The following is a 12,516-nucleotide window of genomic DNA, read 5'->3' as shown; positions in this document are numbered from 1 at the left end:
TTCTAATTATTTGCATTGTGTATGAACCATCATAACACGTGAATACGGTAAGTGGGATTCTAGGAACAGAACATAACTCATCATTGTTTCAAACCATATGTTTTAAGTACAGATCACAAAATATAATCAAGATTGAGTATAGACTGAATCCAGGTTTTGTATACTGAAACATGAGTTTTTTTTTTTTTGCAAAAGTGCATTGAATAGGCAGTACTAGAGATGATTAATACTGCTTCTCTTGTCTATCTACCATTTATTGCACTAAACACACCTTGTCTATGGAGTAACAAAAAGTAACTCATCACTTTTTTTACACTCTAAGACCAATATTTTTATCAATATGTTTAAATACAGACCAAATAATCAAGTCTGACAGAGTATTTGATATTGTTTGTTCAACTGATTCAGTGTCTGAGACCAGATCTCTCAGCTTCTTTTTTTCTTTTTAAAAGGATCAGAGCATAGATTTAAGTCTCTCATCTTCAGTCCTAACATGGTTTCTGGTAATGTCACTAATGGTAGGACAACCAGAAAGTGCCATAGTTAACTCAAACTCATTCTTCAACATCTCAATCACTTTCTTCACTCCATCTTCACCCTTTGCTGCAAGCCCATAGACTACAGGCCTCCCTATCTGCATCACAACACCCAAACCAAAATTGTGTCATTACATCAAAACATGTAACAACTTCAAAGTTGTATGCCAAATCCAAAACCCCCAACACTAAAAAAAGCTTACAAGAACAGCTTGAGCTCCTAGTGCCAGCGCTTTGAAAACATCTGTTCCTCGTCTCACTCCTCCATCAAGCAGAACCGGAATCCTACCTTTAACCACATGAACAACCTGCAGTTTTTCAGAAATTTTTTTAAAAAATTGTTCGTTAAGAAGAATAAGTGCATGATCACAAGCAATCTTAGTTTGATTAGGTTTACCTCTTCTAAACCGTTATCGTAGCTGGAGAATAGTCAAGCTGACGAGCCCCATGGTTGGATACAACTATTCCATCTACACCGGCTTCAACAGCCTTAAGAGCTGCAAATTATAATCAATTATACAGCCTTATGTCACACACACATGCTATATACATAATCGAGTATTGTGAGACATGAATCTTACCGTCTTCACGGGTGAGTATTCCTTTGATTAGTATTGGCAACTTTGTAATAGATCTTAACCACTCCATGTCCTAACCATTTATTTTTTTGCAGCGCAGAACATTATAAAGAATATACACTCACATTCTCATGGGACGACACAAAATAGAATCATCAGTTCACAAAGATTGTTACCTTCCATTTTAACGAAGCATCAAGGGCACGAGAGGCAAAGGCTTCAATCCCTGATCCATCACTCTGACAACAAGTTATATCACATCAGCAACAGGTAATGTTTCACACTACATGAACCTTAAATTCAAGCTATACTAACTACTCACAGGTTTGACTTGGGTTGAAAATAAACCTTCGAAGTTCCTCAGCTTAGGGGCTATCATTCTTACAGAAAGAAGTTTGAACATACCAATCAATGTGTTAGTATTAGACTTATAATAGAGTAAAGAAGCTTATTCATGTTTGCGAGTGTTAACTTGTTCTTTATATCTGCTTCCCTTCTACCAAGTTTGGGAACATCAACAGTCAATACTATGGCCTTGTATCCAGCTTTCTCAGCTCTTTTAACCACTTTAGCAGTTACATCACGTCTCTCGAACACCTACAAAAAATATATCAGAGCCAACTATAACAAGTGAAGCCTAAAGCTAAAAGATCCAGATAAGTGTAACTTACATATAATTGAAGAAACCGAACCGCGTTGCAACTGGACGCAACCTCCTCAAGAGTGCATGAAGACATACATGATACCATCTGAAAATTCACACAACCATTAAAAAAACTATATTCATCACCTCAAAAACCTAAAACCTAGTGCAAAACATGTGTTCCTATAAAACACCTTAGTACCATGATAGTGTTACACGCAGCCGCAGCTTTCGCAGTAACAGTTTCTCCTAACATAAAATGACAAATGTAAAAATCAGCTTTCCATATCTGACAACTGCATATATATATATATATATATATATATATATATATATATATATATATATATATATATGAAACATAAAGAGTAAACAGAGAGACCTTCTGGATGAGCAAACATATGACTTCCTGTTGGAGCAATCATGATAGGAGCTGAGATAGGGTAACCCAATATGCTTGTAGACATATCTATCTTGCTCACATCAACGAGAACCCGAGGCCTAAACCTAAAACATCACTACGTTAATATATATACTTGTCACCCACTAAACCTGAAAGGATAAACTGTTATGGATATGGTTACATGATTCTAGTGAAAGCTGCCACATTTTCCTTGAGAGTGTGCTGATCCTCTGCTCCTCCGCTATAGTAGTCATAGTACATCTTAGGGAGAGCACGTTTCGCCAGCTCTTGAAACTCATTCACGTTTACGATTTGATCCATGTCTATATATCTAGAATATCATATCAAAAGAAAAGAAACTCAAGAACTGCTATAATAATAATACTACAAGAACCTAAAGATTAAAACAGAGATGATCAAAATCTTTTTAAAGAGGGCCTTCTCATCATTACTATTGATGTTGACACCAAAGTAGTTAAGTTCTTGAAATAATAATAAATAGCTAATATTGGTTAAAGATCATTGAAAGAATATATGATGAAAAGAGCTGAAATGTAACAGAAAGTACTCACATTATCTGAAGAAACCCAGATGCAGATAAAGTAAAGTAAGAAGGTCAACACTATATGTTTGTTGTAAAGTATATATTAAGTCTGATCTCAAGATATTGAGACCGAATCATTCGACCTCTAACTCGACCAGAGTGTTCCGGCCCATATAAATAAAACTAGTCGGCCCATATAAATAAAATCATGCGTCTTCTACAAGTTGGTATGAAGTCTTAGCAATATGAGTATCTGAATCATCTACTCGTGGTCGTTTGTTTTTGCCTTTCTTTTTCCGAGACACTAGCATGAAAATCCAGTATCTATTTGCTTCTAACATCCAGTCTCGGCCCAATGTTACGCGTTGGTCACGAAATCAAGATTATTCACAAGTAAAAGAAACGTACAAAGTTTTGTCAGAATGGTTTTAATTCAACCAAGCGACGAGAAGTTAATGCACCAACGATTTTTCCTTTCTAACAAAGCTAACACTTAACGGTAATATTCTACTGCTAATCAGTCGGAAACAATGAGAATCAACATTCAATGCTAAGCTTACCTTATGTAAATGTCCCCAAAATTTTCATAAACTGGAAAGTAGCCGTTGGATCATTGGAAAAGAAAAAGGAAATAAAGAAGAATACAAATAAGCCAAATCCTTGTTCTTAGATATTCATAATCTTTTTGGTATATTTCATAATCTGTATAGAAAATCTGCAATGAATCCTAAAAGATGTGCTGCTTGCAAATATCTGAGAAGAAGATGTCCAAAAGATTGCATTTTCTCACCTTATTTCCCTCCAAGTGACCCTGATAAATTTGCATGTATCCACAGAATCTACGGTGCTGGCAACGTTTCCAAAATGCTTCAGGTATAATATAAAGTCTTACTTTGTGTATCTGTTCTAAATTCCCTTGTATTTTAAAAATATTGATGGTGGTGGATCTTTGGACAGCAACTTCCTGTTCAGACAAGAGCTGAAGCAGTTGAATCTTTGTCCTTTGAAGCAAAATGCAGAGTAGATGATCCTGTTTATGGATGTGTTGGGATTATTTCTTTACTCCAAACCCAAATTCAGAATACTCAAGCTCTTTTGGCCAAAACTCAAGCCGAGATTGCTGTTGCTCAAAACAAACAGAACCAATAATCACAAAATCTCTGAATTTATGTAATTTCTCAGTTTCTATCTATAATTTTTCCAAATAAAATCGCTTCTTTTAATCTCTCTTTCTGTTTGCTTCTACTCTCTTTGTTCAATAAATTTGTGTCCCATCGCTAAATCTTTTTGATTGCATAAAAAATCACAAGCTCTGCATATATATCCTTTTCGGATGATTGATATTGTAGTAGCAGTAGTAACTAGTAAGCTATAGAATGAAATGATCTTTCAACAGTATATAAACTTGTTAAATAAACATTGCCATCCTTTTGTTTTGTTCTACCAAAAATCACATGGATACCAAACCGATAAGGACATATGTTTCCGGTTTGATACAAATTTACAAATGTAGGCTCAACCAACTATCAGAGTAAACAGGGGATGATTATGAATACAAGAGAAACTATTCTCAATGATACATTCACAGCACGTAATATCTCAAGATCATTTCACTCGTGTGGCCACTGTCTGTGATGTGAAATCTTTTTCTTTTTATCTTTCATTCGCTTAGATCCTATGAATCTTTGGTTTTGAATCATTTTCCTTTGCTACGAAAATTGGAGAGTGAAAAGAATGACCTTGGTGCTGCAGTAAACATGATGTTTATGAATGAGCACAAAGCATATATATAGCTAACAATCTAAGAGTATGAGATCTCCGCTTCGCTTTATAGGAGATATTTAGATTCTACGGTGTTTCATAATATATCTTCAACCTTTAGATTCTATGGAGAAGGAATGGTTAGGAAGATTACCTTTTACAGAAGCTCCTGACACCTGATCCTCCTTCAGTTTAAAGCTTAATGGTGCACTAGTGTTTTGGGCTGTAATAAGGTTACACAATGTTAGACTAATACATCAAGATGAACAAAATGAGAAATCACTCTACACTCTAGCATTGATGTATTCTTCTATAGTTGTTAGAGGGTCTTAAGATGCTTTGTGTGTACTATGAGAATCGAAAAGGTTGTTACCTTGTTCATTGTATAGCTCACTCTCGTTGAAACTATCATCAGAGGCCTGTGTCTGTAAAAATCCCATTCTCGACTTCCTCAAGTCTTCTGATGATCGATTTGCAAGATCTCGTCCGTCTTCAGTATCATCATCCCCTTCAGAGGTTGTAGCAGAGATCCAGTCAGCCAAATTCTCAGCCGCACGGTTCTTCCTTCCAAAATTCAACAGCCTTTTCAACCCTTTAGTCACATCCTGCTGGCACTGGCTTTGAGATTGATTACTACCAGCGCCAAGCCGTTTCTGAGCAGCTCCCCATTTCTTCCTCATCTGACTTATCTCATTATTCTCTGGTTGGTTAAGGGAAGACAAGTTCCAGAAAGCAGGAGAGTCCACTGTAGCATCCAGTTCAGATGCTCCTCGTGAATCCAGGAATGAACCGATGGTTTGATGATGCCTGGAAGCTATAGCAGCAGTAGGTAACTCAGCGTTTGAACCAGTGTCAAGCTGAGTAACGGATTCACCATTTGCAACCTCGTTACCATCCCATTCTTCAAACTCTTGACTAAGTCTTGACTTGTCGTTTTCTGCGTCCGTAAAAGCTTCTTCTGTGTCGTCAAACACTTCTTCCATCTCCTCCTTATCCATTTCCCCTGATGCATCCGATCCTTCTGAAGCCTTAAGCTGCACATCATCAGAGCTGATGACAATTTCCTCTGACTTTAACTGAGAAACATCTGCCAACTCTGCAGCTTCAGCAGCAACTTTCCTGATACTCGTCGGTCTTCGCGGCTTCTCTTCTTCAGTTACAGCCTTTGGTCGGACAGAGCTTCTCACCTGTGAGCGGACACCATTTTTTCCAACTCCCTTCATGCCTTCCTTCTTGAATTCGGCGAAATTAGGGACTGACTGTGCAAGAAGTTTTTCTTGTCCTCTCCGCCTAACAGCACCGGGTGTAGAAACTTTCGCTGCAGAGCGTGAAGCTGATGTAGCAGTGGTTCGAGCAGTCAAGGAACTGTTTTTGTTTTGTTGTGGCTTCTTATTCTGGGTGCTCCTGGTAACATCTTCATCTTCTTCACTTTGGAATGAGCTAATTGGATGCTGTCAAGTCATTAACATTATTAAACTTATTAGAAATGATAATGTTTCACCCCAAGCAAAAGAAGAAGAATGACGTTCACCTGATCCTTTTTAGCACTCAGCCTAGAATTGAAGTATACAAGCTTCTCTGCACGTCTGGCATCTGAGTCACGTCTTGCCGAAGACTGAGAAATTTTGGTTTTCATCTCAGCGTTACTGCGATCAAGCATGTCTTGCATCACCTTCAACTTGGCTTCCTTCTCGGTCCTTCTTGAACTCCAGTCTTCCTTCAGCTTCACGTCTCTCTTCTGCATATATTTCTCATACGACTTCCCTCTAGAGTTATCTGAAAAGCTGATTTCTGAAAGTTTCTGCCTTGTGGTATCTCCATAGTCATTGTTAGAAACCACCACCTTCATTGTTGGCGGAGTTTTGAACCTGTCTTCATCATTTGAGTTTAAAGTTGGCGTTGTTGTTGGGGTCTTGTGATTTGCAGAAGATAGATCCTCTGCTACAGGTCTTCTAGTCTGTTCACTTGGCTTTCCGGGCTTACCTCTACGGGCAGAACTGGATTGATCCCCAGCCGGCACACGGAGCATGTGTTCAGCAAATAGCTTTTCAAGCTCATTTGCTTTCACTTTCAATTCATCATTCAGCTCTTGGCTTCCCTTAGACGCTCTAGCCCTTTGAACTTGCTCTGCTGGGGCCATTTGGCTCAAAGTATCACTCTCGGAAATATCTGACACACTATTAACGGCTGCAGGTGGCTTTTTATTTACATCAGCAGAACCAACTTCAGCCCTTCTACCATGCTCTCTTCTTTTCATCTGTTCAGATCCTAAAAGACGATGGTGCAAGAAAAATAATCAAAAGATTGCTAAATGTGTCCAAGTCAGGATATAAAGAAAATTTCTAAGTCTAGAAAAGAGAATATAGGCACGTTATCACATTGAGAATTAGTCGTTATCCTATTCTCAGACTCAACTGTTTAATAATAAAAAAGAATAGTTCAACAGTCATGAATCATGATCATTTTCAAGCATTAGAAAAAACAAAGAAGATACCACAGAGACGCCTAAGCGTACAAGAGAATGAGAAGCAGTGCATTGATGGTTAGAGGAAGTACTACTACACATGAACTATCTCAATATAAGTAAATGCATATAAAGGAAAGACCAACACATTTTCTACTTTACTGACCTCCTCCATACACTTGTGTCTTTCTCTGACGATCCTCAACCGGTGGTGATTGCCTAGCCAACGGTTCTTTCCTAGGAGACTCCGCAGTTCCTCCATTTGATTCAGCACCACTTAACTGCTGTAATGTAGACAATGAATGACTCCGAGGAACTCTTAACTGTATTTGGTCCTGCTTATTTGATTCAAATTCGCCCGTTTTGTTATCAGACTCATCATCTCTATTTGCATTCCCTGAGAATGGAAACTTAGAAGTCTTCTCCAACAAACCATCCAATGGCATCTTCAAGTCTACCTCCTTGTCTTTCTGGGGCTCTGCTTTGTCAGTTCCCCAGTCAGCAAGATTGCTGGAACTACATTCGTCCTCATTCCTGTTAGGATTCTCAACATGACTCAATCCAGTCTGCTTGAAGCCGACAGATTGTTTTGAAGACATACCACTTCCGTCTTTGGACACTGATGATGCCGGAGGAGGAGTGCACAATGGACTATCACCAGTACCATCCTTCCTATCATTCCCCAAATCAATGCTCATGTCACTAGCCCCACTCCATCTTCGTACAGAAGATGATAGATCAGAAGAGAGCCTTTTCAGCTCAGTGGATTTCACCACAGCTGTTTTCCCTCCGGAGTTCTCTTTCTGCTTGTTTTCAAACAGGTTGATCCTCTCCTGCACACTGAGCCGTCTCGTGAGTTGCTTAGTCTGACTTGCTAACGGCTCATTCGGCACAGGGCTTTTTTCCTCTTCTTCAACCTTTTCATCATGGCTACTTTGTGGCATCACCACCTTTGCTTCTTGTTGGGAGTAACTGCTTCCTGTTGCACTTTGCTGTTGCATATCAGTTCGATGTTCTCTATGTTGTTGGGTTCTATCAGTTGCGAGGTTTTTGGATGGGACTTCACCGGGATCATCAATTGACATATCAGATTCCCAAGACGAACGTATAGCTTCTTCTTCCTGATTGAACCTCCAAGAGCTCATAAGCTCTGGCCTTCTCTGGCAAAGTGCAATAAACTTGGCGCATGCTTCACTGCAATAAGCATAGCAGACCAAGCATGATCAGAGTGCACACAACGGTAGTTAACTAAGGTGAAAACCAAAATATTTTCGGAACTCTTATGAGTTTAGGAATGCTTATTCTAAGAAGTGAGGTAATTCACCAGGTTTTAACTATTTGTAACCCCCATAAAAGAGAAATTGAATTTTTTTAGTCCTTTATAATCATGTTCATTCACCTAACAGTAGGTCTCAAGTCTCCATCAGACCAAACCTACCTAAACTAGAGCATGATGGGTTTCTGTTATGGAAAAGCGCATGCATTAAGGCCTAAACATTTAAACATGAAACTTATAGGCGATTTATCTAAACATGAGGTTATGGTTATCATAGACTAAACAAGTGCTATCAAGAAAGTAGGGGATTACTGGCAGTGGGTGATAAACCTAGAAACCTTGCTTGCATGGTCTACCTAGCAAGAGTAAAAATGTAAAATCTGATAGCTGCAACTACGAAAATCTAGAACCCAAACTACACCACCAACTACCGAGACCTTTTCAGTTTAAGCTAAGATAAATTAGACAAGGTAACGTAATTGATGTCTTGTTTTTTCTTGTGTGTAAAAAAGGGCACACACATAGGGAAAAACAACAGGAAAGACCTGGCAAAATAATATAAGATATAAAAGTAAAGGATATCTTAGCACTTACTTCAAGCGATTGGCCCCAAATCGATCAGCAAATTGACTAAGCTCGGGGACAGTGACTGGGTTGAAACCAGCAGCAGATGCACGATTACAAGCAGTTGCCAAGTCTTGTTTAACTGCTGCAAGCCTTAAATCAATAGCTCTAAGTAGCTCTTTCCTGGAAAGACAGAAAAAGGGGGAAAATATTCACATTTCAAGAGTGCAGAACAAAATGTAAAACATAGCAACTTTGCAGAGTTAACACAACACTTATTAATAACAGATAATTTTGGCTAACTATTCGTAATTTTTATCAAAAATCAAATAGCAAGAAAGGTTGGGACTTTACTTTGTCACATCAGCTGCTGTTGTAGTTTCTGTGCCATCTGAACGAAGAACGGTTTACCCAGCATAACAATTCACATAACAAGTTTAATCATTAATCGGTATATATAACAATATACAGTTACAAGTCAAGTTAACTGTATGCATTACCTTTTGCACCAGATCGCTGATCACCAGTCCCCTAAAACAAAACATGATCAAAATCAATAAGTGCACTCCAGTTAACTTGACACATAAATTGCTTACTTGAACTTAAAAGAGGAGGACCAAAAGTACCTCGCCATATATTTTTCTGGCAGCCTCTAACTGAGACATTTCCTCATCCAAAGCGCTAACCAATTCCAGAACCTCTGGGGTACTAACAAAGCGTACAAACCTAATAAACCAGAGCAGGGCACAAGTAATATTAGCAAGCAATGAGGTCTACTCCACTAAAAACTTGTACATTAAACGGAATAAAAAAACCTCTCGAGTGTCCCTTTAGTAAACCAAGTTGCAGCATTCTCGCAGCTTTGAACTTGTAGCCTTATAGACCGAGCTTCCCTGGCGACCTGCTCTTCAGCGACTTTCAAATGAGCAAAAAAAGGTTTGACCAAACCAGAAGCAAGCTTCTCAGTGTTCCCCGCAGTAGAGACAAACAATTCACATCTGCACAGAATAAAGAAAAGAAAGTATCTTTTACAAAAAGCCCAAACAAACACTAACAATGAAAAAAAAAGAAGAAGAATCCATCTCCAAATACTAGTAGTAAAACCTTGAGCGCTTTGGAGAGAGTTGGAAGACAGCATAGTCAAGAGGTATAGCAGCAGCTGGTCTCATCTTCTCTCCCCCCTTCACATACCCAACAACAAACAAAAAGTAAAAAGACAGCATCAAAAGCTGCATAAGTCATCATCCCTAAAAAAACGTAAAGGCTATAGAGTAATATGAAGCGGCAGATAGAAACAGATCCACAATGAAGAAACAGTGAATACAAAGGAAGCAGTTTCTAACTTAAGAGGAGGAAACCACATTACAATAATAGAAACTCCCAAAGTTGACAAAAACAAACACATTACCAGATCTGCTGCCGATCATGCTAAATCCAATCAATAATGGAAACTAATTCACAGTCAAACCCAGTAAAAAATCCAGAATTCGAATTCGAAATTCAAAGGGCAAAGTGAAAATAGAAGATCCCCACATCTAAAAGGGTACTTGGATCAGCCATAGACCATAGCAGAGGCTTACCTGTGGGTATAAGGAAGGAAGGAAACAAAAGATGAGATCTTTGGGGTCTCTTTCGGATTCAAATTCGAGGAGTCACTATCAATAAATGCTGAGACTCTTTATCTGCTGTAGTCTATGTCAAGCAATCTATCTTCAATACAAAAAAAGTTCAACGCTTTTGTTATTCTTTCAATGCAAAGTTCGGAGCTTTTTAAAAACCCTAACAATGGCCGCGGCGATTGATTTTTGGTTTTTTATCTCTGCTCTTCCCACTCCAAAGTCTTTACTTTTAGTAGACTCCAAGTGCTGCTTGTGGATTTGATGTATCTCCCATTGTCTCTCTTCCCGTCGTATACTACTCTCTTTGTCAAAATCTACTTTTTGAGAGAGAAAAGTAGATTCAAGAGAGAGAAAGTGTTTTCAGACAGAGAAAATCACCATTTTTGTTGACGACAAGTAGAGCGTATACCCTTGAGAACCAAAAAAAAAAGGTAAAATTTGAAAATTAAAAAAAAAAATTAAAGTCGGCAGTTAAATGAAATTCCGGAAACAGGGTTCGCCTTATTCTCCCCATACGTTTTTCAATATTATTAATTTTTGTAAAAATATTTTTAGGAGGTAAACACTTTTCTACGAACAAAAAGGTTTAATCTTAGAGGAGAGAGAAAGTTAGAAAGAGAAAGCAGATCTACTTTTCTCTCCGGCGTACGGCCGCCGCGTGAGCGAGCGTGCCGTCGTCGGAGATTCATTCCTTCCGTCCTGTTTCCGTTTTCCTATTTCTCCGTCGTCCCCTCTCCGAGATCGCCTTGTCTGAGCTCTAGTCTGGGATTTTCTTTCGTCGGGTTTCTCGGGGAGCAAACCGTTGTCTTCGGGAGTGTCTAAGTCTTGGAGTAAGGACGCGGTCGTGTGGAGAGTATGGCGTGGGGAAATTAGCCGTCAGTCTCAATAACGTTCCCGGGAGGCGGAGGCTTACATAGATCCGCCGTCGCCGGCTCTTGCATCCGGGTGGAGGAAGCTTCTTCAGCTTCTCTGTCGTCGGCGTTTGCTTCCGGGAGGTGAAGGCTCGTTTAGCTTTGCGTCGCCGGCTCAAGTTTTCTCGCTTTCGTTTTGAATAAAGTTAGTGGTCCGAGTATGGATCGGTTCTGTTTCTGTCTTTTGGTGTTCTGTTCTGCGGCTTTGGTCTCTGGAATTAGCTCTCGATGAGATCGAAGAGGCTATTCTTAGTATAGACAAAGCGTTGAAGTAAAGAGGGGTTTGTCGGTGGATCGTCTGTCTAGGGTTTCAAGCTTCGATTAGTCAGATTAGACCTTGAGGATGAGGGAGATCTCCAACGTGATGACAGTACGGTGACAAACAGTGATGGGTTCGATGGAGGCTCCTGGGTCTGAGCTCCGAGGGAACGAGTGTGCCGGTGGTGATAGTACGGCGGCGTCTAGTGGTGGTGACGGTCAAGTGGAGGCAATAGCAACGCGTAGTAACGCGTGTCGATCTGACGGAGAGGGTTCTCCCATGTGGCTAGCCTCCTGGACGCGTGGTCCGACCAGTGTCGGGTGTATTTGGGTTGGGCCGTTGGGCCGTTTGTTTCTTGTGTTTTGGTCCGTTGGATGTTTGGGCTTTGTCCCTTTGTTGTAGTTCTTGGGCTTCGGCCTTTTTCAATATAATCTTTGACGGAAAAAAAAAAAAAAAAAACACTTTTCTACGACTTGTTGACAAAAGAAAAAACACTTTTTTAACGAGGGTAAATTAGCATTGTTATTTTATTCGCAAATAATGAAATAATCAAGAAACCATTGACGGGGTATTTTGGTACTTTAGCTTTCAGATCCAAAATTTTAACGTGCACAATGATTGATTCGGTGTTTCAAAAGACTCAAAATCGCTCTCTTTCTGTATGTATAATGTATGTACAAATACATATATACAGTTTCAAAAGTTCTAAACAAATACTACTAATAGATAATTGACAAAAAAAAAATAATAAACTAATTATTCCACTCTGCTCAAAACTACTAATATTTTATTATTTTAACACCAGCAACCATTTTTAATGCCAACTTTTGGAGACACTTTAAACAAAATGATGGAGCCCATGAAAAAGCTGTAAACATATCTAAAACTATAGGATTTCAATTCTTCTGTAATTTCAAGCATTCGATTATAACTAAGTTACAAACAAGCATTAATGTAA

General features: G+C 39.0%; 3 protein-coding genes across 3 annotated transcripts; 1 reads left to right on the top strand and 2 right to left on the bottom strand.

The window, feature by feature from the left end:
- Positions 1-291: 291 nt before the first annotated feature.
- LOC108857146 (peroxisomal (S)-2-hydroxyacid oxidase GLO3) lies at positions 292-2,802 on the bottom strand. The gene is made up of 12 exons (XM_057011362.1): positions 2,733-2,802; positions 2,342-2,491; positions 2,140-2,264; positions 1,960-2,006; positions 1,786-1,863; positions 1,587-1,711; positions 1,437-1,494; positions 1,291-1,353; positions 1,118-1,187; positions 945-1,033; positions 740-844; positions 292-634 (listed from the first exon to the last, which is right to left on the bottom strand). The coding sequence occupies exons 2-12, from the start codon at positions 2,479-2,481 to the stop codon at positions 455-457; spliced, it is 1,080 nt and encodes a 359-aa protein (XP_056867342.1). The 5' UTR covers positions 2,482-2,491; positions 2,733-2,802; the 3' UTR covers positions 292-454.
- A 622-nt stretch (positions 2,803-3,424) lies between these two features.
- Positions 3,425-3,935, top strand: LOC108861062 (LOB domain-containing protein 24). The gene is made up of 2 exons (XM_018634889.2): positions 3,425-3,577; positions 3,662-3,935. The coding sequence occupies exons 1-2, from the start codon at positions 3,425-3,427 to the stop codon at positions 3,851-3,853; spliced, it is 345 nt and encodes a 114-aa protein (XP_018490391.1). The 3' UTR covers positions 3,854-3,935.
- A 151-nt stretch (positions 3,936-4,086) lies between these two features.
- On the bottom strand, positions 4,087-10,792 carry LOC108861019 (uncharacterized). Its single transcript, XM_018634852.2, has 12 exons — positions 10,350-10,792; positions 9,874-9,950; positions 9,585-9,767; positions 9,396-9,495; positions 9,270-9,300; positions 9,124-9,160; positions 8,800-8,952; positions 7,096-8,123; positions 5,997-6,733; positions 4,839-5,916; positions 4,620-4,688; positions 4,087-4,450 (listed from the first exon to the last, which is right to left on the bottom strand). Exons 2-12 carry the CDS (start codon positions 9,936-9,938, stop codon positions 4,401-4,403), a joined length of 3,531 nt encoding a protein of 1,176 aa, XP_018490354.1. The 5' UTR covers positions 9,939-9,950; positions 10,350-10,792; the 3' UTR covers positions 4,087-4,400.
- Between the last annotated feature and the right edge of the window lie 1,724 nt (positions 10,793-12,516).

Source organism: Raphanus sativus, chromosome 5 (genome assembly GCF_000801105.2).
Source record: "Raphanus sativus cultivar WK10039 chromosome 5, ASM80110v3, whole genome shotgun sequence".
Classification (NCBI taxonomy): Eukaryota; Viridiplantae; Streptophyta; class Magnoliopsida; order Brassicales; family Brassicaceae; genus Raphanus; species Raphanus sativus.
The sequence above is the reverse complement of the archived record's forward strand: the minus strand, read 5'-3'. Positions and strand labels throughout refer to the sequence as shown.

Coding starts and splice junctions, on each gene's coding strand:
- LOC108861019 (XM_018634852.2), bottom strand. CDS start 9,938: ATGAGACCAGCTGCTGCTATACCTCTTGACTATGCTGTCTTCCAACTC. Junction 9,768..9,873: donor CTCTCTCCAAAGCGCTCAAG/GTTTTACTACTA, acceptor TATTCTGTGCAG/ATGTGAATTGTTTGTCTCTA. Junction 6,734..7,095: donor GACACAAGTGTATGGAGGAG/GTCAGTAAAGTA, acceptor ATCGTCTTTTAG/GATCTGAACAGATGAAAAGA.
- LOC108861062 (XM_018634889.2), top strand. CDS start 3,425: ATGAATCCTAAAAGATGTGCTGCTTGCAAATATCTGAGAAGAAGATGT. Junction 3,578..3,661: donor ACGTTTCCAAAATGCTTCAG/GTATAATATAAA, acceptor ATCTTTGGACAG/CAACTTCCTGTTCAGACAAG.
- LOC108857146 (XM_057011362.1), bottom strand. CDS start 2,481: ATGGATCAAATCGTAAACGTGAATGAGTTTCAAGAGCTGGCGAAACGT. Junction 2,265..2,341: donor GCAGCTTTCACTAGAATCAT/GTAACCATATCC, acceptor GTGATGTTTTAG/GTTTAGGCCTCGGGTTCTCG. Junction 1,034..1,117: donor AATACTCACCCGTGAAGACG/GTAAGATTCATG, acceptor TATAATTTGCAG/CTCTTAAGGCTGTTGAAGCC.